We start from the raw sequence: 24695 nt of genomic DNA, 5'->3' as shown, positions 1-24695 counted from the left end.
ACGGGTGTGATTTTTTAACATACAGTACAAATACATTTGTAACTCAAGTCCGTTTTAGTGAGTTCCCAAACCTTTCAGGTCGAGACCCAAAAGAGAGATTAGACATTTGCCCGGGATCCAAACTAGTGAAAATAGCAGATCTACAAGCACACGCGTTGCGAGCTTGTAGATCGGCTATTTTCCTTTCTTAATTATTATTATTTTTTTATTCATGAAAATGTTTGTTTGTCAATAGTGATGACAAACAAACATAATGATTTTTTATTTTTTGAATGAAAATATAGATCTTTTTGAAATATATATGAATTTAGGGGGAAAGGAGATTTCATTTTCACTCGAGTCGTGACCCATACAAATTGGTCTGTGAACCACGAATGGGTCCCGACCCACTGTTTGTGAAACAGTGGACTACTGTACTAGAGGGTTTAAGTGGTAGTAGAGGCCTCTATCCATGCCCCGCTCTCTGGCTGACTACCAAGCTAAACTGGGAGTCACACGCTATGGCTGACCTGGAGGTCTATTGTCAGTGCTGTCCAACTGTTCTAATGGTTTGGCTGGGAGAGTGGTCCACGACTAATAATAGTAATCTACTCCTCCCGCGAGGGATATCAGATATCGCAGCTCAACCCAGCTGCTTTTTTATCACCTTAACCCAGCTGAACCTAGTGCTGCATGCCCACAAGGAGCGTGAGGGGAGCAATGATAGCTGGAGCGGGGAATCATACCTGCGATCTCTGGGGCCTCCGGAGTCCTAGGTATGGACACTAACCACTCAGCCATCACTGCTCAGTACGATTGGAACGTTGCTCTATTATATTGTTCTCTTGAACTTGCAAGTGGCAGTGATGTGTGTGGGTCTAATCTTTCAAAGATTCATCTATAGGAACTGGGTATGCGGAAGTCTTCTTTTCACAAGGACCTCCAGTTTGAAATGTGCTAGGCCACGGACCCCCGTTTGAAATGATCTTTTGTCTCTGGGACCCTTGTCTACGCTGTAAACCGGCCTATTAGATGTACAATATGTATTCTGAATGCTGCTTGTTTACTCCTATTCTATTCTATTCTATTCTATTCTATTCTATTCTATTCTATTCTTCTTATTCTTCCTAACTATAAGAATACTAAGAATACAATATCTATACTATAATTTTGGAGATGTCTGAGTGAGTGTCTGAAACCGCGTTTCTCCTCAGTGGCTGGAGCAATTGATCTGAAATCGCATCACCATTACCATATGAACACACCTGACATAACTGTGAAGCCCGTTTGTCACTTTCACAAATCGTATGCTGTATATTAGCATTTTTATGGTGTATCTATATCTATTTAGCCTACAGTACCTTTTGTGACCACACATGTTAAGGGAGGGGCGCTGTTGTTCAGGCCATGCACAATCACACACAAACCCACACACACACACACACACACACACACACACACAGGGGGGGGGGGGGGGTGTGCAGGCAGGCGGGCGGGCGGTCTGGGGGGGGGGGAGGGGGGTAGCCATTAAACGAAACGGGTATTTCTTACATTGATGCTCCTACATATTATCATGCAAGCACCAGTTAAAGTTACTTTCCATCCCTCATATACTGTATGCACAGTGCACATCCCATAACCCACACACTGCACATCATTTTGGAGCTCATATATTTGAACGGGTAAGGGCTAGTATCTATAACAAAGTAAACTGAGTTACATAAAACTGAAGGAAAAATAAGATCAAATCAGTTTCATAAATGCCTGAATTGTAAATTGAGTATAAAATATTCAGTGCAGTGAGAAATTTGAACATTAATGGTAATCAATAAGTTATTACCCATTGCAGATTTTATTTTATCGTGAGGCCGTTCGATAAAAAACACGATTAAATAAGCAATTTAAAGCCTCATGGCCCATTAGTTAAGTCTGAGCAGGATATGTGAATGATTTGCTTTTGGCCAAGAGCTTTGCTCTTTATTAAGTCGTTCTAATCACTGATGTAGATTCCTCTAGCCTCCCAGTCAATGTGCAACACTGTCTGTTTATACACTTGCAGTCATTTACCGTACACTGTCTGCAGTTGTGTGACTTGAGAATGGGTGCAGAGCATTCAATGACTTTCTCAAGGACTTGAAACACACAATTCACCTCGGTTGCTAAACACATATTGGTGCGGAATTTGAACCGTTGACGTCCCAGTTACAGGAAAGTCTCTCTAATCGCCTGGATGTGTGAGGTAGTCCCTGTCCATGGACTATTTTGGGAAATCCTTTTGTTTTTGTACTTTTTGTTGCACAGAGAGGAACAGGATCAGATTTCAAGGAAGCAGTCCTACGTCTTTGTTTTGTGCAAACAATTCCTCTCAGACCAGTTAGATATGAATATCTGACAAGAAAACAAGAAATAAGACTCAGACAGCCATTGTATTCAAAGGAACTGGACAGAGGTTACAGATTAAAGATGCATGGTTCCTTCTGACTAATTAAAGAAGGCAAGAGTTTTATAAAGTGTTCTTATCTCATGGGTGTTTACACAAATATGACTATTGTTATAACAATAATAGATGACAGGATGAGGGCATGGTGTCTTCGGCATGTTGATATCTTGACATGTGAATCTGATCAATGTTCATTGGCAATATAGTTCATATCCTTTGAGTTCCAGGATGTCTTCAGCTAGACCAAAATATAGGCTTAAAGGGGCGCTGTTATGGTAACCAGAGTTCAGCCAGAGTTTAGTACTACCTATTCGTTCCACAACAATCCTTCATATCAGTGTTGCTTTGGCCCATTTGCAACAACACTGGGCTCCAGACAGCTAGAGAGTGTATGCTTTGACAAAGAAGCACAAGGGTTGGACATCGCAAGGTTGTTACCTGACACGTCTCCGCCAGGTCAGATGGATAGATAGATAGATAGATAGATAGATAGATAGATAGATAGATACCTTTATTATCCCACGTGGGAAATTCAGTTGCCCAGAGGCAACACAGCAGTTAAGGTTACAAGTTACAGAGAAGTAAGAAAAAGAAAAAGAGTACTGTAGTGTACAGTCCAAAGAGCAAGCACAAAAAAAGATAAATAAAACATAAAGTGTCGAAAGCTATTGCAAAAAAAAAAAGAAGAAGAATATATACATAAAGTGACCACGAAACATTCAACACTCATAAGTGACACGTCACACACACACAAAAGCTATACTCAAAGCATAACTTAACAAACAGTGCCAAACAAAAGAGTGCACATAACAGTCACTGCACATAACAGTCATTGTTGGCATGCAACAATATTGATGAAAGATATGAATATTAACCATAAACATATCCAAGTATATCCAACACCAGTGGTTGTCAATAGTTTTCTATTCTACCAGTTAGTATGCGATAACGCTAGAGTCTAAAGTAGACCACTGAACATTGACCATTCACCATAGTAGACCATAGAAGGTTTTGTTCCTGAGCTAACCCCGCAATAGCAAATCTGTGAATCTCTTTCCAATTTACTTAACTCCACAACTCCAGACCCAGACTACTTTGGACTTTTTCCTATCCTTGATCTGTCGAAAGGGTAGACTTACATCATCTCACTGCATAGTCAGCCGCACTGTCCGCACATAATGCACTTGTTTGGAGACCGACCTGATTTAGCCAATATTTGAGGTCTTAGGGCTTTCAATTGTGGTGATATAAAACAGTGTCAGCATTTGATGTTTGTCCAACCAAGTACATCAATATTTGAAGTCAAAATGTATTTGTAGGCAACATTTACGCAAACTCGTCGGAATTGCAAGTTTACTGTATAAATCAATACATCAATATTTAACAAAAAAGAATCTGTGACAGCTGTGAGGTGACATTTTTAAATTTGACTGTCAGTATATCCTTTTTGATCACTCTGTTTCCTGGCAGTGCTCCTTTGCCAAAAGATGGATGTATAAACTTAGAAGGATAAGAGTGTGAATGACAAAAGGTCACTGGACTTATCTGGGAGCATTCCATAACAAATGATTTACCAACATGAACCCTATTTTGGGGCGAACCTTCTGCCAAAAGACCTGATCTTCAAGCTCACAACATGTCATCGGTCGTCTAATTGTCTGCAAAAATAGTTATTGTAGTGGAAACAAAAGGAGCGGGCCTTGTATAGAGCCCTGGGAGACTCTGGTAAACAAAGTATACAGACTAGTTAAGTGGTATTTTTGAGTCAGGTCCAATATGACACTTACTGGAAACTCAATAGCAAATTCCATAACATCTTAAAACAACCCCATCTACATCTACTCAACACTCAGGTCCTTTTCCAAAAGAGGGCAGTGAATACTAGCCTAGCCAGCTAGACATCCCGACCCATGTTAAAACAAGGAGGGAAGATACATCATACTGCAGTCAGTTAGCTAGATGCATTAGTATCTAGGCTGGCCCGAGGCTAAGTGAATACAGTATCAAGTTTACAACGACCATACAGAGCTGCCTTCTCCAATTAAGACCTAAAGTAATCAAGGGAAGGTGTTTATGGAGCATTATATACTGTAGTACCCAGCCCCCCCCCCTATACACACACAAATGTGCATGCACGCAAGGACGGTCTCACACACACGCACGCACGCACGCACGCACGCACGCACGCACGCACGCACGCACGCACGCACGCACGCACGCACGCACACACACACACACACACACACACACACACACACACACACACACACACACACACACACACACACACACACACACACACACACACACACACACACACACACACACAGACATGTTCATAAGATGAATACTATAGATACAAAATTAGCCGAACTACCAGCTATAGAGGAGATTGTTGACTGTTTCTGTCATTTCTTACAGCTATGAAATGCCCAAAATAGGCCTAACAATAACAATATTATTACTGTAGTTCACAGAAGGATGTTACATGTGGGATAGATAATAGATTCTTATGAAGTTGGACTGACTGATATCACATTGTGAACATGAAGGCAGACAGTGGATGAAAGCCAGTTTTGAGTTTGTGCAACATGTTTAAAATGTATCTTTGACACCAGGTCGGCAAACACTGTTAAGGGGGTCCCCAACCAAAACATTGATTGCTAGTAACCAAATGGAACCTAACGGTTATGTAACTCAAAGAGTCTACTAATGTAACCAAATGGACCCATAAGGATTAATTTGTACATTCTCAGAGTACAAACATCACAGAGAATTTTAGAGCTATCCCAGAAATAAAAAATAATATCAAATGGGGGTCCATGGCCTAATACATTAAACTGGCTGTTCTTGAATTTAAAAGGGTTGAGAATTACTGCAGTGGAATTCCTGAGTCTTAATTTAACTGAAAGTGTAAGAATTTACCCTGACAATCCCATTGTTGTCTCTCTGTTGTCTTGTGTTTTGACAGTAAAACTTCTCTTAGTTTAAACAGAGACAGTAGCACTGTACACAGACACATCCAGGTCTATGTATGGAGCTGCTGGGTCCTCATGGGTGTTTGACAGTAGCAAGTAGCAGGTCTCCCATGAATGTGGGAAGCACAGCTTTGTTGACACAGTCCAGGTTCTTCTCTGCTCTGCAAAGTTAGTCCTTACTTCACCTCTACGCATTACCATAAGATAATGGCAAAAAGATGCTGATCAGTAGTGTAATATCATGAATCTGATGAAGATGCAGCGCAACCACTTAAGCCCTATTTAATACTTTGTCATACAGAAATAGTGGAACTATAGACATCTCACATATCACCCCCTGCTCATGGCACTGTGCCTTTAGACTACAGTTAATTGAGGTGCTTGTAGTGACATCAAGTAGTTAAATCAAAGATTCTAGTGCACTGTAATTTCACTCTCTCGTTTTTCTGTTTTATTTTTTAAATGTTTTTAAAGTCTTAATGCTGTCTTGTCATTAATGCATAGAATTTGAATTGCCTTGTTTTTTTCATGTATTCTACAAACTTTCCTTGACTTGAGACAAGGGTTTGTACGTGAACCTCGCCAGTTTACATTATTCACATGGCGGCCTGACATTTGCTCTTACATCATACTCAGGGTTGTGTTTCCCACCCGACATGCACTCACACACGCACACGCTCACACGCACGCCCGCATGCACCATGAACAAAGCTTATTGGCTTACTGTTCTATTGCTTCTTGGCACAGTAGTATGCCCTGAAATCTGCTAGAGGGTGCTGTTGCATCTGTCCTTCTCTACAATCCACCATTGATTTATGACTCAGTTATTAGTGTTCGTCTCCTTCACTGTTTGTTTTTCTTCACAGCAAAATGTTGCCATCATGTTTCTTTAAATTGTCTAAAAGCAGAGTGATATGATGTTGGCTTACAGTCTGAATGGTTAATATTCCCCTTAAATTTCCCCTGCATGTTCATTGAAGTGGAATGTGAGACTGTGTGTGTGTGTGTGGCTGACAATACAAAGGCTGGGCCTTTAGCCAATGAGGGAGCAGGGTGGTGACCTCACCACCAAGTACGACCTGATATAAATAACAAAGCGCAAGTTGGTACCTTGACAGAGTGCCAACTTGTCTACCTACATACCCACAGACAGCTATCATCACCCTACTTGCGTGCTCTGCTGGTCGCACTTAGTCGTTTTCTTCGGAAAGTGACACGAATTACCAGCCATATTTGGCTACAAGGAGCAAGTTGGCAGACACACACACGCACACACACACACATGCACTTGGCAGAGTGCAGTCTAGTTAATGAATGAATGAATGAATGAATGAATGAATGAATGACTGAATGCATTAATAATAAAATATAAATAAGCAAGAAAGTGTATCTTCGCGTAACTGGTTCCCAGCAGCTGTGTGTGTATAACCTGATTTCTTAGTGGGGACAACCCAGAGCTATTAGAGTAATGAACCATTGCTGCACAGGATAGGGGGCCTTTTAGTGCGGGGGCTTTGTGCTAACTGCATGATGCATGGGGACAGGGTGGGGTATACATTTAAATTCCAATTGGGAAAATTGTTGCAGGGGTTGAGAATGGTGATCTGCCCTCGAGCAAGGCTCTAAATTAACCTGTTTACTCCTCCAGTTCCTGTGATGGCTCCCAGCTGTGAGCGTGTGAATGTGTGTAACCGCTTTCTCTTGCAAACAACTTGCCCAGGGATGGTGGGAAGAGTTGAGAAATAAGAGGAGATGAAATGGACGAAAGAAGAAGGGATTAAGCCAGGGAAAGAAGGAATTATGAAGGAGGCCGGGGCTGAGAAAGGGAGGGAAGGAGGTCGAGGTGTCTGTATGTCTGTGTTTGCACATGATAGGTCTGTGTTTGCACATGATAGGTCACTGTGTTATGCTGTGTGTGTATGACCTGGTTCCTCAGTGATACAGGCCAGTGTACACACAGGCATTAGATTAATGAGCCGTTTGCTGCATAGTTTATTCTAACCCTGTGATATAGGGGTGGGAGAGGAGAGGAAAGGATGTGGGAGGGGGACGGGAGGAAGGAAGGAAGGAAGGAAGGAAGGAAGGAAGGAAGGAAGGAAGGAAGGAAGGAAGGAAGGAAGGCAGGCAGGCAGGCAGGCAGGAAGGAAGGCAGGCCTGTTGACCTGGTCAGGCACTCAATCCCCAAGTCATGCAACTGTGGAGATGAGAGCATGAGGCAAGAAGTATGTGGAAACAAGAGGAAGGAACAATAGGACAAATAAGGAAAAGGTTAGTTAGGAAACACACTGGGTTAGAAATGGGGAGAGGCATCAGGACCAAGGACAGAGACAGTTCAGCACCACGGACAGAGACACCATCCACCTCACTGTGGACCTGGAGATCAGACACACCTGGCCTAGTTAAAGGACCATTTCACCTCTGGGATAACCAGATCTTATTTTATTGTTGTTTGGGACAGTTATTTTTTGTGTTCAATCTGTGTTTTTAGATATTTTAGTATTTCAGCATGCTACAAAGCATCATGCTTTGTAGCATGATATTGCATCATATGATGCATCATAATATTATGATGCAAAATGCATCATATGATGCTTTGTAGCATGCTGAAATACTAAAATATCTAAAAACACAGATCTGGTTGTCCCGGAGGTGAATGGGGTCCTTTAAATCACTGACCTTCTTCCCAATATGAGAGAGTCATCTCATGTCTCTGTGAAGGCTGTGGTCTGAGGAAACCACACCACAATACACCGCACCACACTGTGTCTTTGAATACAGTATATCTTTTTAAAATTGAACATTCATGGAACAACATATTTTGAGATGGGGGGGTCCGTGGCCAAATAGATGTAATTTTGGGGGTCCTTGACTTGAAAAACTTTGAGAACCACTGATTTAGAAGACGGATTTAGAAGACATTATAGAAGAGAAGAAGACTTGACTTATAGAAGACTTGCACACATGTTCATGATTTTTCAAAAAGTAGCATATCTACAAACTCGCTGTGAGCTTGTATATCTGCTATTTTTTAATAGTTATAGCATAACATAATGGTTAACGTGATAATGCGTAATAAGGTCTAAATGTTAAGATAAAGGGTTGACCTCTCTGTGGCCCTCGGAACTCCCTCCTTCCCTCTCGGGGTCTCATTGCATGTGCACGTGATGAATGGTTCCTGGAATCCTGGTGTTCCAAGTTCCAATGTTCTGAGTTAAATTAACACAAGGATATTACAATAATGTACAAGTGCAGTCAGGGTCAAAATGTCATGAAGGATTGAGTGCATCCAAGTGGGCGTTTGTATGACAGTGGACATTTAAGCATATGGACATGCATGTGACTGCGTGTTTGCGTTTGCGTGTGTGTGTGTGTGTGTGTGTGTGTGTGTGTGTGTGTGTGTGTGTGTGTGTGTGTGTGTGTGTGTGTGTGTGTGTGTGTGTGGGCGTGCGTGCGTGCGTGCGTGCGTGCGTGCGTGCGTGCGTGCGTGCGTGCGTGCGTGCGGGCGGGCGCGGGCGGGCGGGCGGGCGGCGTGCGTGCGTGCGTGCTTGTGTGTGATTGTGTGTGTGTTGTCAGCCAGCTGTGAAACACAGGAGGTAAACATCATTAGAGCTATTACAGGACTCCCCTAGTTTCCATTGCCATCTACCCGTCTTTTACTTTAGCTCTGTTGATTTGTAATGTCTTTCACTATATGGTATACTGTATATTGTAGAGAGAAGAGAAAGGTTTGAAAACATATTATCTTTACATTTAAATCAAAATAGGGTTACCAGGGTTAGACACTTAAATCCTCTGTAGCGAAAAGGACCAAAGCGCAACTGTACTGTATCAGCTGTTATTTCCATCTACAGCAAATCTTGCGACTCATTGTGAGCTTGCAAATCCGCTATTTTTGGCCTGTATGGCCAGTCAGTAGTTTTCAAGATATCTTGTTTGGGACCAGAATGTTGGACAGTCTACTCATCTCAGGTCATTCATTGTGTGTTGGTCAGGACATCTGCAGGTTACTTTTTGACTGAAGCTAGACAGCAATTTGTAGGTCAGACACACAACAATAGTAACCAAGTGCTATTGTGTACAGAACACAGTACATAACCCAGGTTTGACCCCCACACTGTAGAGCTGAGCTACTCTATACTATAGAGCAGTGGTTCTCAACCTGTGGGTCGGGACCACCAGGGGGGTCCCCAAATAATTTTCTTTTCTTTCTTTTTTTTTGGGGGGGGGGGGGGGGGGGGGGGGGTCCCCAGATGATTAACTTAATGTGCAACATTGTTTTCTCACTCAACAGTAAACAAACCAACATAACGTTTTCGTGTATAGAAGGGTATGCACATTTCTAAAGTGACAATTAAAGGACTTTTTAATACCTCTAAAATTACGAAATTAAACATTGGCCATGCAAATTCTCAAATATTAGAGGCAGAAATTGTGAAAATAGCCGATCTACATACTCACAACGCAACGCGAGGCGTTGTGAGCATGTAGATCGTCTATTTGGGGGTTGCGGCCTGAAAAGGTTGAGAAACCACTCTATACAGAGTTTGATTTCAGCCATGTGGTGACAGCTCTTACTGAAACATCATGTGGACAGAATTGTCTCAGCACCAAAACAACCCCATTAAACAAGCACAGGCTGTAGTGTGTGTTTGTGTGTGTGTGTGTGTGTGTGTGTGTGTGTGTGTGTGTGTGTGTGTGTGTGTGTGTGTGTGTGTGTGTGTGTGTGTGTGTGTGTGCGTGTGCATGTGTGTGCGTGTGGCGTGTGTGTGTGTGCATGCATGTACACGAGTCAACAGCAGACCAGACAGTCATGATTCCGTGTGGCTCCATCAGGCGCCGAGAGCATGATGTTAACCTCTCTCTTCTCTCTCTGGCTCCCCTCCTCTCCCTTCCACTTTCTGAACCCCCCCATTCCACCCTTAATTCTCTCCTAACATCCCTCCCTCCCTCCCTCCCTCCCTCCCTCTCTCTCTCTCTCTCTCTCCATCTCTCTCTCTCTCTCTCTCTCTCTCTCTCTCTCTCTCTCTCTCTCTCTCTCTCTCTCTCTCAGCCATCCAGGCCAAAGTCCAAAGTGTGACCAGGTACATCCTCAGAGTATAAAAGGCACGGGTGGTGTCACACTGGCATACATATTAGACACACACACACACACACACACACACACACACACACAAGCCTCATTTGGACAAATACACATAAGACTATGTTCGCAGATCATCTTGGGATACTAATGTTTTTGTACAATATTCCGTTCATGCACAACTCACACAGCAGTATCATACTGCGTACACGCTCCACAATCGAACACACAACGGACTCTCGTATCATACAAACAGTCAGCAGGCATTTCAGTGGACACCTCCAAGGTCACTTGAGCTGAGGACTCCCCCATGGCTGTGGAGATAGGACGTCCATTTATAGCAGATATTGCAGCAGGCTTTAAGAGGGTCTGTTGTTTTGTCGCTTAGATTCACATTAGAGGCACCGATACTCAGAGACAGAGGGAGGACATTACAAGCAGGACATCGTCAGCACACATTGTAAGTACAGTATGACTCTATCAAGTTTTATCATCTTTTTGCAAAATGTAATTCAATTTGCTCTGTTTAGATGAACACGCACAGTCACACGCACACGCACATGCACCCAGGCATGTATGCATGCACCCAGGCACACACCCAGGCACGCACGCACCTTTGAGCACAATTACACCTGTCATTATATATAGCCAGGGATAACATTTTCCAGGATATTATGCACTGGTGGCTAGACCCCTTCCCACATACTTAGATCAGCAACACTATTCCTTTTCCTATGACACCCACCAATCCAAGCATTCTAGACTCTTCTCCCTCCAGGCTCCCAAACTTTGGAATGATCCCCCCCAAGTTAGAACTGCTGGATTCACTCCTCGTTTTATATAATTTCTTTTCATTTAATACTCTACCTCAACCCTACAAACCTTTATTCCTTGTTTCACTTCTTGTTGTTTATTTCTTGATGGTTGCCAGTTATACTACTGTATAGTGACTGCTGACCACATAATTATGCCAAGAATGTTATTTAGTGTGTGTATTTAACTGCAATCTATTAATTTACCCAGTTGTTTGTTGATTAGGGCTCATGCCATACTCTGAACTATACTGCAGCATCTGCTAATTGTCTACTCTAAACTGAAAATGATGTACATGTACAACAAACCTGTGAAGAGCAAACACACCCTCACACGCACGCACGCACGCACACGCACACACACACACACACACACACACACACACACACACACACACACACACACACACACACACACACACACGTGCACAAATCAAAGGGGGCTTGAGCACTTGCCCTTTTATCCGTCTGTAAAGAACATGAATGCAGTTTTTACTATGGTGAAAGAAATTGATTATGCTTAATTCAGTGTGGTATCAAGCACCGAAAATAGCCGACCTCCAAGCTCACAACGCGTTGCGCTGCGGCGCGTTGTGAGCTTGGAGGTTTGCTATTTTCACCAAAAGGCCCTTTTCGAAATTTCAGCCCCTGCCTCTCTAACATTCTCTGCACGTCCTTGCACAGGACACACCGTGTCATTGCTCTCCTGTCCCGCAACAGCAACGATGGACTTGGTCCATAGCTCTGGAGTGAGTGCCACACAGTACCTGCAGACCAACTACAGGCACAGCCAGGGATACTTCCTGCACGTGTCCACGGCAACAGACCTAAGGAACACCTTCTTCCTGTTCTTCCCTGTCTGTTTCCACCTACGGCAGCCCGTAGGGGTCAAGCTGGTGTGGGTGGCGGCGGTGGGGGACTGGCTCAATCTCATACTGAAATGGTGGGTGATTAGTAAGTCAGCCGCTTAAAAGGCCATGAAACTCTACAGGTCAGTGGTTCCCATGCAGCCTTTTCTGGACCATGCAGGGCCCACTTGAAACCACCCAACTGACCACTTAACACTGCAGCTTTTTGGCTGCTGTGTGGTCAGATCAGATGGATGGCCTTTTTGTTTATTTTAATGATGAATCAGTCGATTGTGTTCCAGACATGGATGAACGGTACTAATGTAGGCTAGTATGTACATTTAAGTTCCTACTTATCGGTATCACAATGAAAACTTGTTTCTTTTTCTCAGGGTCATAAGAAAAAAGACGATAACATTTTTTTAAAATGTTAATGTTATGTTTGCAATCAAATCTTAGTGTCTTGCCAATTATTTGGCCTCCCACTTATATCCTGAAGTCCCATCAGTGGGCCCCGGACCACAGGTTGGGAATCGCTGCCCTATTCTGATTTTGTTGAAGATATACATTAATTTAAAATTTGAAAATGTATGTGTACAACTGTGGTGCCTTTAATGGTGCTACTGCTATTGCACATTTAGCAATTTTGTTCTGCCATGTATTCTCTGATGTAAATGTATGAATGACAATAAAAGAAACTTGAACTTGAACAATGTCATTCTGCCCAGGCTTCTGTTTGGAGAACGTCCCTATTGGTGGGTTCAGGAGACAGGTTACTATGGCAACTCCTCCCAGCCAATGATCGAGCAGTTCCCGATGACCTGTGAGACTGGACCAGGTGGGAATCTCTCTCTTAGTCTTTGTCATGGTTCTTTTCCTTCACTATTCTCTTTGTCTCTCATTTTCGTTTCTTTCCTGCTTCGTGGTGTCCACTGAAAAACCATTAGAACGATTTGTAAAAACAAAACAAAACAAAAAAACTAATGGGGAGCGGGGGTGTTTTTACCAAGAGTGTTTATTCAACTCTGAAATTCACACTTGCACTTTTAAAGTTAAATATAGATACACTGTGTTGTTGCGACCGTTAGGTCGCAGTTACTATCAAAACCTCTAACGGCTGTCAGTCTGTCTGTCTGTCAGTCACACGTCACACGTCACACTTTTGCCCTACTCATATCTCTGCCACCGTTGCCCCTATCCATGCCAAACTTTGCACACACACTCCTTGGCTGCCGAACCACAACCTCCACCCCTCATTTCTCACATGGCCCTCTTCTAGCGCCACCATGAGGCAGATTCTTGCAAAACAAATTTTTGGACACTGCTCCTACCGATTTTGCCCTAAAATCACGCAAAGCGGTACACAGTAGCTCTACAGTCCTGTCATCAACATGGATCTGTCCCATTTCCCATATTCCCTCCTGATTGCCTACCATTGCCTTCTAAAGTTTGTGTATGCGTCCTGACGGTCGCTTATCTCCCGATTAGGGAGTCTTACTGGTATATGAAAAAGGTGTTTCTAAATCTCAATTTCACATCAAATTGACATTCACAGTATAGGCAGTTGGTTTGTTGTAAAAGTATATCTTACCGAAGTTACCGTATCATCAGACAACCTCCTCTTCTGACAGGAAGTCCGTCAGGTCACGCCATGGGGGCTGCAGGGGTTTACTACGCCATGATGTCATCACTCCTCGCCACAGTGCTGAAGGAACAGGGAAGTCGCATCATAAAGTGGTGAGGTCAAACTCAAGCAAGTTGGACATTTGAACAGTATTACTATTTTGTGTGTGTGTGTGTGTGTGTGTGTGTGTGTGTGTGTGTGTGTGTGTGTGTGTGTGTGTGTGTGTGTGTGTGTGTGTGTGTTTGTGTGTGTGTGTGTGTGTGGGTGGGTGGGTGCATGTGTGTGCCTGTGTCGTGACTCAGTGTGTGTGTGTGTGTGTGTGTGTGTGTGTGTGTGTGTGTGTGTGTGTGTGTGTGTGTGTGTGTGTGTGTGTGTGTGTGTAAAACCGTATGACTTCTGACCCTGTTTATGTCTCTCCCCCCAGGTGTGTGTGTGGGTCCATGTGGATGGTGTTTTGGTGTGTTCAGGTGTGTGTGGGCCTCTCCAGGGTATTTCTGGCTGCTCACTTCCCTCACCAGGTCATCTCTGGGGTAATTATAGGTCAGTACAACACTCGGCTCTCTCCCTCTGTATCTTTCGCTTAAGCTCTGCTCTCTCTGTCTCTGTCTCAAGGTTCAAGGTTCAAGGTTGTACATATTGTTACATCTTTTGTACGGGTACATAAAAGAGTAAAACTTATTTTTGTTTGGCTTCCTTCAGACAATGTTAGTGTGTGTGTGTGTGTGTGTGTGTGTGTGTGTGTGTGCGTGCGTGCGTGCGTGCGTGCGTGCGTGCGTGCGTGCGTGCGTGCGTGCGTGCGTGCGTGCGTGCGTGTGTGTGTGTGTAACAGTTAGTGTCTGTCTGTCTGTCTGTCTGTCTGTCTGTCTGTCTGTCTGTCTGTCTGTCTGTCTGTCTGTCTGTCTGTCTGTCTGTCTGTCTGTCAGTCTGTCTGTCTAACATGCTCTGATCCCATTTCCCTTCTCCCACGTTGTTTCCTCAGGCATCCTGATCGCAGAGACATTCAACCGCCTGCAGTGGATCTACGGGGCCAGTCTTTGCCGCTACCTCCACACCACCGTCTTCCTCATCTCCCTGGCTCTCCTCCTCTACCTGCTCCTGCAGGCGGTGGGTGTGGACCTCCTCTGGACTCTGGACAAGGCCCAGCGCTGGTGCCACCGGTCGGAGTGGGTCAACATGGACACGAGCCCCTTCGCCAGCCTGTTCCGAAACGCCGGCACCCTGTTTGGTCTGGGCTTGGGTCTCCACTCTCCTCTCCATGCAGTGACCAAGAGAACACTCGCTGGCAGCGGCGGCGTTGGTGCTGGTGGTGCCGGTGCCACGTACAGGTCGGGGTGCATAGTTGTCTCCCTGGTGCTGTTGCATCTGTTTGACTCTACGTTCAGGCTGCCCGCACACAGTAGGGTGCTGTTCTATCTCCTGTCTTTCTGTAAGAGCGCCATGGTGCCTCTGGCCACTGTGGCCGTCGTGCCGTACTGCGTGGCCGGCGCGCTGTGCCTCAGGGTAAAGAAACATTGACGCTGTTTCTCAAACATTTTCATGTCAAGGACACCCAAATATTTATAAAAAGTAAAAAATACAAAAATATTGATGCACTGTTGGCTACAATCATGTATACCTATTTGCAGAGAACAATGTACATTTAGAAGAATCATGTAACAAATTTTGTAATGAATCATGTTTGTAAATATTATCATGTATTATTGGTGGTGCATGGAGCTCCTGCTCACCAGGTGGGGCCAATAAGTATTCACCCCAAATGTGTATTTAATGACACAGTTTCTGTTTCCCGGATATACTGAAGAAGACCAAGTGCAGTCTAAACGTTTATGTGTATGCTGCTTGTTGTCTCAAATAAATATTGGAGCTACTGAAAGTGACTTGCGAGCCATTCTTTTATTTGTCAGTAATACTGCTCTGGCAGTTTCATGGCACCGTTTCAGCTCACCAAACAACGGAGGATGCTTTATTTTTTCTTTGAAGGACACCCAAATTAGTCCATGGGCCATACGAGATGTCGGTATCCAAAAGGTGGCAAAGGTTACCATGCTTTTTTGAAAAGCTCTATATCTGTAGATTATAATTTGGTATGATAACCCTTTCTGAGACACAGCTAAATTGGTATTATCAGCCGCTAGAGTTGGTGTCCCATTAACTTTACTATACAGGGGGGAAAAAAGCAAAAAATGAATCTGCTTTAAGTAGTAGGCCTATATGAGGGGTCAAACTAGGGTTTTTTCATGATTCTGAATCCATTGCAAACATCTGTTTTGCATGAAAAACATTCCTTGGGCTAAAATTTGCCAATTCTTTTCCTTGTCAATGGAAAAGTGGTAGGTGAGAGTATGATTTGTTTTATACAGAGTTTGACTTGAACTGATGCTTTATAAGCAAACAACAAAGTAATTACAATACATGTTTACCCACTGATCTATACTAATGGCCATTGTCATGGGGGAGAAAATAAAGAGAGTCCACTGGTTAAAAACAACATAAAGAACTGCTCAGTTTGAGTCCAGATGTGATTGTATGGAGTGTTCCAGGAGTCACAAGAGTGAGAGAGAGAGAGAGAGAGAGAGAGAGAGAGAGAGAGATAGAGAGAGAGAGAGAGAGAGAGAGAGAGAGAGAGAGAGAGAGAGAGAGAGAGAGAGAGAGAGAGAGAGGCCTGCACCATCTTGTCTGAATGAAGTATTACTGTATAGTAGTGGAATGCAGGGAGGTCCAGGGGAATAGGAGATAAGAGGAGAGATTAAATACGTTCACAAAAAGGGTGAGAAAGAGACTGGTTAAAGCAGTGTTTCTCAAATGGGGGTACGTGTACCCCTAGGGTTACGCAGAGGTACTACAGGGGGTACTTGAGAGAACATATTTTACTGGTTGTTTAATGATAAAACATTGACAAATGTATGTGAATGTACGTGCTGCTCCGTTAAGCTTTAAACCAAACTAAGTACGAATTTTACTGTTACTGAATAGAAAACAATCTACTTATTTTCAACATATTGACGTAAAAACTGGACTTTTGATGTCAGTATTTTCTAGTCAAAATGTTGCTGACAATTGAAGGGGGTACTTGGATTCAGCAATAAGGAAAAGGGGGTACTGAAGCCCAAAACGTTTGAGAACCACTGGGTTAAAGGAAGAGAAATGGAAACGGAAAGGGGGGGGGGGGGGGGGGGGCAGATGAAGGAGAGATACAAATAAAGGAGACATAAAAAGAGGAGTGAGTGTGTGTGTGTGTGTGTGTGTGTGTGTGTGTGTGTGTGTGTGTGTGTGTGTGTGTGTGTGTGTGTGCGTGTGAGTGTGTGTGTGTGTGTCAGAGAGAGAGAGAGAGAGAGAGAGAGAGAGGGAGGGAGGGAGGGGGGTATTTCTGGAACAAACATTGAATTCTCAAGAAGTTCTCTGTGCGAAGTATAGACCTACACGGTATAATCCCTCGATCCAGGCTCAATATAACAAACACATGTAGGCCTATCTGTAACATATTCTACATGTAACATACCGGCACATACAAACATCTGCAAAAGGGTCATCTTGTGCTTACAGGGAGGAAAAAAACAAGGAAAAAATAAACCCTTTGCCTATAAAAAAGATTATACAACTGAAATGCATTTTAAATAGGCTATTATTTTTGCACAATGTTATGAACAATGTTATGCAACAACAGGAACCTTGATTTGTTTTATTTTGTATGTTTTCTTTGCTGACCCTCTAGGGTAGGCAGCGGTAGCTCCAGAGAATTGTGACTAGGGGGGCTACTATGGGTTGCTGGCTTTTTTAGAGCAGGGGCTAATGAATTTTGGCAACATACAATAATGAATAATACTAATACCACAAATTAGATTCTCTGGCTTAGGTATGGAAAACTGAACAGATCAGATCATTGGCAGATACCAGGTTTAAATCTATGGACTGTGATCGGGTAGGGTTTTTGTTATAGGCTGAAGATGCTTTCCAGCATGAACAGTATAATGTTATAATTGTCTTTCACTGGCTATATATTTTTATTTATTTATGCCATAAATAGTTTTAATCACAATTGGGTGATTCTCTAGCTCCTCCCTGGAGCCACCCCTAAGGGTAGGCAAATATATCATAAGTCCAGCAAAGTTGTACAAGAGCTTTTTAATGACTAGTCTGTTTTTTTGGATCAACGGCCTGTAGTGCAGTGATGCTCACAGCAGGGTCCAGGGACCAAACAGGGGTCTTTGGGGCTCTGTAACCTTCTGGTAGGCTACAGGGTAGCAGTACAGATATGGTCCTTGAAATTAAAAAGCTTGAGAACCACAGCTATAGCCTAGTGTTTCTGCCATTGAAAATCACCTCCCGAACAGTTTAGGCTACTATTATTAAAGGCTTCTGTACATATTTTTATTTTCGATTTCTACTCATTCATAATGAATAATGATGTGTTTGCATATATTTGTCTGACATTCAACGTTTCGATTTTGCTTGTTTTTGCAACCTATACCCTCCTATCAATCAACAATAATTTACCCAATACTGCCATCTAGCGTCAAACGTGCTAGTATGTGGTGTAAATATGCACTTCTACTCTTGCCTGGCTCCAGCCCATAGACCTGCCCACTCTCTGAGTGCAGGTGAAAACAATTAACTTTGTTAACTGATAACAATGTCAAACTGTTGAGGATCTAGCTGCTGACAACTTTTGGATCTGATTTAAAAAAAGAACAAAACATGGATTTTCTTTTTGCCAAAGGATTATTATTATTATTAGCCTACTTATTGTCTGCCAGAGCGATAGAGGTATGGTTCACACTTCACAGCTTCTCTCTCATTGTAATTCTATTGGTTGCTGATTATTAAGACCATAATTTGGAACGTTACTACTGTTTTGACACTTTCATTAATATATATTGATTAGCAGATGTCGGGTTGTTTAGCTTACCGTTTCATTTGCACACAATCTCTGCCCTTTGACAATCAATGAGACTGCTATAGCTTTTAGACTTGCTGGCATTACTGTACATAGGCTCACCTCATTAATAATCAGTCAGATGATTTATCCATAATTAGACTATATTGTGGTTTGTGGTTATTCTGCCAGCGAGGAACAATAAGGCAGAATCGTTCTACCCCCCCCCCATTCAGATTGTCAGGCAGGCAACTGAGCACCTTTGGAAATGAATAGATTGATAGCTAGGCCTTTCAAATTCTTTTCTGGAGACTGTTCAGTGAATCTGTCCCCATGTTGGGTTTTGTTCCTTTTTATAAACTACACAGTAAACTCCTTAGTGTTACAATAGGACAGCGTGAACTGTCATGCATTTGCAGACTGCAAATGGAACCAAATGGACCATTAGGCTATTACAGCAGGGCACCATTTGGTTCCATTTGCACACTGTCTCATAATTACATGACAGAAATTATTATTGATACATTAATAAAACAAACTAGTTGTTCCTCTTGCAACAAACATTATTAGACTATTAGGCCTATAGATCCTCAAATTGAGACCCGTCCCTTGGCCTGGTGCATATCTACTGTTTCTTGAAATAGCGGTGGAAAGTAGGCTACACTTTTGAGGTATTTGTAATTGACCTATTTCCAATTTCCAATACTTTTACTTCTACTCCACTACATTTCGGATCCAAATACTGTACTTTTTACTCCACTGCAATTATTTGAAAGCTTTAGTCACTATAGTTACTTTGTAGGTTTTGATTAGTATTATTATAAAACAGACTATATAGGCCTATATGCATTTCGGTCATGTAAAAATAGCCGATCAACAATGTGAAGAGAGATAGCTCCCTTAGCGGAGCAAGTTACCGCCGGTCTATCGCATGGCACTGGTACCGGTTATGAGCAAGTTTGATGCGACCCGAGTGGGAGTCGAACCCCGGCCCCCAACTCGTCAGACCAGGCAGGCAACAGGCAACGCTAACAGAGCTAGCTCACTGAGAGGAGAGAGCAAGTTACGGTCATTTCTTCAGTGGGTCGTTAACAAAATTCAGTGGTTTAAAGTAACTCAGTGGTGTAAAGTAACTAAGTACATTTTCTTAAAGGGGAACTCCACCACTTTTCAACCTATCTTCATATGTCCTCACTAATGTTCATGATAAAATATCATTTTTTTTCTACTCAGTTTGGGTCTCATAGGAGAGCTGTGGGTGGGTCAAATCCTTCCTACCGGTGACATCATCAATGGGAAATGCAAGCTAATAGAAACTGCAGGCTTTCTATTCCTGAAAAAGTTGCAATGTTAAAGTGGAAGCCATTGTTCTCGTGATAATAAAAATCTATTTAAAAAAATATATATATATTATTGAATCTTTTTTTGTCAAACGATGATGTCACCGGTAGGAAGGATTTGACAGCTCTCCTATGAGACCCAGACTGAATAGAAAAAAATTGTGCTATTTTATTATGAACATTAGTGAGGGCCTATTATATGAAGACAGGTTGAAAAGTGGTGAACTACTCCTTTTACTTAAGTACTGTAGGCCTACTTAAGTACATTTTTTTTTCTTTAATATATATTTTTAGGCTTTTTATGCCTTTATCGACAGACTGTAGATGGACACAAAACTAGGGAGAGACAGGGAGAGACACGCAGCAAACCTGGGTAGGGCTCAGGAATCGAACCAGCAACCCACTGCAGGCTGCACAAACCCTATGTAGACTATCAAAACCCAGTGTACTGCAGGCAATTATTGAAACCCATATTTCAAACTGAGCCCTGTACTATTTGAATATTTGATCCATGCACATTTTCATTTGATTTTTTTTAAAGGTAAAGGAGCACCTTGTCAATGTTCCAGTGTCTCATAATAAAGGTAGACATATTCTGAAATTATTTGATTGAATCACTTTTTCATCGCTGTCGGGAGGGAACATTTTACCGGAAATGAAAAGGAATGTTTTTTATTTAGCTTTTATAATGGAAGTCAAAGGGGCTCTGTGATTGACGTCACAGTTTGGCTATTGAGCATTGAAGCCACACCATTCCATGTGTATCCCGAGATCCTATGATAGGATTCCATTCCAATTGGCCACTTTGACTTCCTGAATGAATTTCACAGGACTGGGTAGACAAACCCTAGAATAAAAAGAGAAGGATATCACACTGGGCGTGTCCCAGCCGTGGTACCGGGGTATGGCACATGCGCAGCACAATCTGGCCTGCACCTACACTTTGGCTCAGTACTTGCGAGTAGTAGTAACATTTGAACAGTATTACTATTTGTGTGTGTGTGTGTGTGTGTGTGTGTGTGTGTGTGTGTGTGTGTGTGTGTGTGTGTGTGTGTGTGTGTGTGTGTGTGTGTGTGTGTGTGTGTGTGTGTGTGTGTGTGTGTGTGTGTGTGTGGGTGCGTGTGTGTGCCTGTGTCGTGACTCAGTGCATGTGTGTGTGTGTGTGTGTGTGTGTGTGTGTGTGTGTGCGTGTGTGTGTGTTTGTATGTAAAACCATATGACTTCTGACCCTGTTTATGTCTCTCCCCCCAGGTGTGTGTGTGTGTCCATGTGGATGGTGTTCTGGTGTGTTCAGGTGTGTGTGGGCCTCTCCAGGGTATTTCTGGCTGCTCACTTCCCTCACCAGGTCATCTCTGGGGTAATTATAGGTCAGTACAACACTCGGCTCTCTCCCTCTATATCTTTCGCTTAAGCTCTGCTCTCTCTGTCTCTGTCTCAAGGTTCAAGGTTGTACTTTATTGTTACATCTTTTGTACAGGTACATAAAAGAGTAAAACTTATTTTTGTTTGGCTTCCTTCAGACAGTGTGTGTGTGTGTGTGTGTGTGTGTGTGTGTGTGTGTGTGTGTGTGTGTGTGTGTGTGTGTGTGTGTGTGTTGTGTGTGTGTGTGTGTGTGTGTGTGTGTGTGTGTGTGTGTGTGTGTGTGTGTGTGTGTGTGTGTGTGAGACAGTTAGTGTCTGTCTGTCTGTCTAATATGCTCTGATAACATTTGCCTTCTCCCATGTCGTTTCCTCAGGCATCCTGATCGCAGAGACATTCAACCGCCTGCAGTGGATCTACGGGGCCAGTCTTTGCCGCTACCTCCACACCACCGCCTTCCTCATCTCCCTGGCTCTCCTCCTCTACCTGCTCCTGCAGGCGGTGGGTGTGGACCTCCTCTGGACCCTGGACAAGGCCCAGCGCTGGTGCCACCGGTCGGAGTGGGTCAACATGGACATGAGCCCCTTCGCCAGCCTGTTCCGAAACGCCGGCACCCTGTTTGGTCTGGGCTTGGGTCTCCACTCTCCCCTCCATGCAGTGACCAAGAGAACACTCGCTGGCAGCGGCGGCGTTGGTGCTGGTGGTGCCGGTGCCACGTACAGGTCGGGGTGCATAGTTGTCTCCCTGGTGCTGTTGCATCTGTTTGACTCTACGTTCAGGCTGCCCGCACACAGTAGGGTGCTGTTCTATCTCCTGTCTTTCTGTAAGAGCGCCATGGTACCTCTGGCCACTGTGGCCGTCGTGCCGTACTGCGTGGCCGGCGCGCTGTGCCTCGGGGTAAAGAAACATTGACGCTGTTTCTCAAACATTTTCATGTCAAGGACACCCAAATATTTATAAAAAGTAAAAAATACAAAAATATTGATGCACTGTTGGCTACAATCACGTATACCTGTATTTGCAGAGAACTATGTACATTTAGAAGAATCATGTAACAAATTTTGTTATGAATCATGTTTGTAAATATTATCATGTATTATTGGTGGTGCATGGAGCTCCTGCTCACCAGGTGGAGCCAATAAGTATTCACCCCAAATGTGTATTTAATGACACAGTTTCCGTTTCGCGGATATACTGAAGAAGACCAAGTGCGGTCTAAACGTTTATGTGTATGCTGCTTGTTGTCTCAAATAAATATTGGAGCTACTGAAAGTGACTTGCGAGCCATTCTTTTGTTTGTTAGTAATACTGCTCTGGCAGTTTCATGGCACCGTTTCAGCTCACCAAACAATGGAGCATGCTTTATTTTTTCTTTGAAGGACACCCAAATTAGTCCATGGGCCATACGAGATGTCGGTATTCAAAAGGTGGCAAAGGTTACCAATACCATGCTTTTTTGAAAAGCTCTATATCTGTAGATTAAATTTGGTATGATAACCCTTTCTGAGACACAGCTAAATTGGTATTATCAGCTGCTAGAGTTGGTGTCCCATTAACTTTACTATACAGGGGGAAAAAAGCAAAATATGAATCTGCTTTAAGTAGTAGGCCTATATGAGGGGTGAAACTATGGTTTTTTCATGATTCTGAATCCATTGCAAACATCTGTTTTGCATGAAAAACATTCCTTGGGCTAAAATTTGCCAATTATTTTCCTTGTCAATGGAAAAGTGGTAGGTGAGAGTATGATTTGTTTTATACAGAGTTTGACTTGAACTGATGCTTTATAAGCAAACAACAAAGTAATTACAATACATGTTTACACACTGATCTATACTAATGGCCACTGTCATGGGGGAGAAAATAAAGAGAGTCCACTGGTTAAAAACAACATAAAGAACTGCTCAGTTTGAGTCCAGATGTGATTGTATGGAGTGTTCCAGGAGTCACAAGAGTGAGAGAGAGAGAGAGAGAGAGAGAGAGAGAGAGAGAGAGAGAGAGAGAGAGAGAGAGGCCTGCACCATCTTGTCTGAATGAAGTATTACTGTGTATAGTAGTGGAATGCAGGGAGGTCCAGGGGAATAGGAGATAAGAGGAGAGATTAAATACGTTCACAAAAAGGGTGAGAAAGAGACTGGTTAAAGCAGTGTTTCTCAAATGGGGGTACGTGTACCCCTAGGGTTACGCAGAGGTACTACATCAGGGGGTACTTGAGAGAACATATTTTACTGGTTTTTTAATGATAAAACAACATTGACAAATTTATGTGAATGTACGTGCTGCTCCGTTAAGCTTTAAACCAAACTAAGTAAGAATTTTACTGTTACTGAATAGAAAACAATCTACTTATTTTCAACATATTGACGTAAAAACTGGACTTTTGATGTCAGTATTTTCTAGTCAAAATGTTGCTGACAATTGAAGGGGGTACTTGGATTCAGCAATAAGGAAAAGGGGGTACTGAAGCCCAAAACGTTTGAGAACCACTGGGTTAAAGGAAGAGAAATGGAAACGGAAAGGGGGGGACAGATGAAGGAGAGATACAAATAAAGGAGACATAAAAAGAGGAGTGAGTGTGTGTGTGTGTGTGTGTGTGTGTGTGTGTGTGTGTGTGTGTGTGTGTGTGTGTGTGTGTGTGTGTGTCAGAGAGAGAGAGAGAGAGAGAGAGAGAGAGAGAGAGAGAGAGAGAGAGAGAGAGAGAGAGAGAGAGAGAGGGATGGAGGGGGGTATTTCTGGAACAAACATTGAATTCTCAAGAAATTCTCTGTGCGAAGTATAGACCTACACGGTATAATCCCTCGATCCAGGCTCAATATAACAAACACATGTAGGCCTACCTGTAACATATTCTACATGTAACATACCGGCACAAACATCTGCAAAAGGGTCATCTTGTGCTTACAGGGAGGAAAAAAACAAGGAAAAAAGAAACCCTTTGCCTATAAAAAAGATTATACAACTGAAATGCATTTTAAATAGGCTATTATTTTTGCACAATGTTATGAACAATGTTATGCAACAACAGGAACCTTGATTTGTTTTATTTTGTATGTTTTCTTTGCTGACCCTCTAGGGTAGGCAGCGGTAGCTCCAGAGAATTGTGACTAGGGGGGCTACTATGGGGTTGCTGGCTTTTTTAGAGCAGGGGCTAATGAATTTTGGCAACATACAATAATGAATAATACTAATACCACAAATTAGATTCTCTGGCTTAGGTATGCAAAACTGAACAGATCAGATCATTGGCAGATACCAGGTTTAAATCTATGGACTGTGATCGGGTAGGGTTTTTGTTATAGGCTGAAGATGCTTTCCAGCATGAACAGTATAATGTTATAATTGTCTTTCACATATCTATAGGC

General features: G+C 42.9%; 2 protein-coding genes across 2 annotated transcripts; both read left to right on the top strand.

The window, feature by feature from the left end:
* Positions 1 to 12014: 12014 nt before the first annotated feature.
* Positions 12015 to 15276, top strand: LOC308282810 (glucose-6-phosphatase catalytic subunit 1-like; the record flags this gene model as incomplete). Its single annotated transcript, XM_080723197.1, has 5 exons — positions 12015 to 12232; positions 12866 to 12975; positions 13769 to 13874; positions 14186 to 14301; positions 14741 to 15276. 5 exons carry the CDS (start codon positions 12015 to 12017, stop codon positions 15274 to 15276), a joined length of 1086 nt encoding a protein of 361 aa, XP_080579323.1.
* A 177-nt stretch (positions 15277 to 15453) lies between these two features.
* On the top strand, positions 15454 to 22245 carry LOC308282809 (glucose-6-phosphatase catalytic subunit 1-like; the record flags this gene model as incomplete). The annotated part of the gene is made up of 3 exons (XM_080723196.1): positions 15454 to 15491; positions 21226 to 21341; positions 21710 to 22245. The coding sequence occupies 3 exons, from the start codon at positions 15454 to 15456 to the stop codon at positions 22243 to 22245; spliced, it is 690 nt and encodes a 229-aa protein (XP_080579322.1).
* Between the last annotated feature and the right edge of the window lie 2450 nt (positions 22246 to 24695).

The sequence above is a fragment of the Nannobrachium achirus genome, assembly GCF_963921795.1.
Source record: "Nannobrachium achirus genome assembly, chromosome: 4".
Taxonomy (NCBI): Eukaryota; Metazoa; Chordata; class Actinopteri; order Myctophiformes; family Myctophidae; genus Nannobrachium; species Nannobrachium achirus.
The sequence above is the reverse complement of the archived record's forward strand: the minus strand, read 5'-3'. Positions and strand labels throughout refer to the sequence as shown.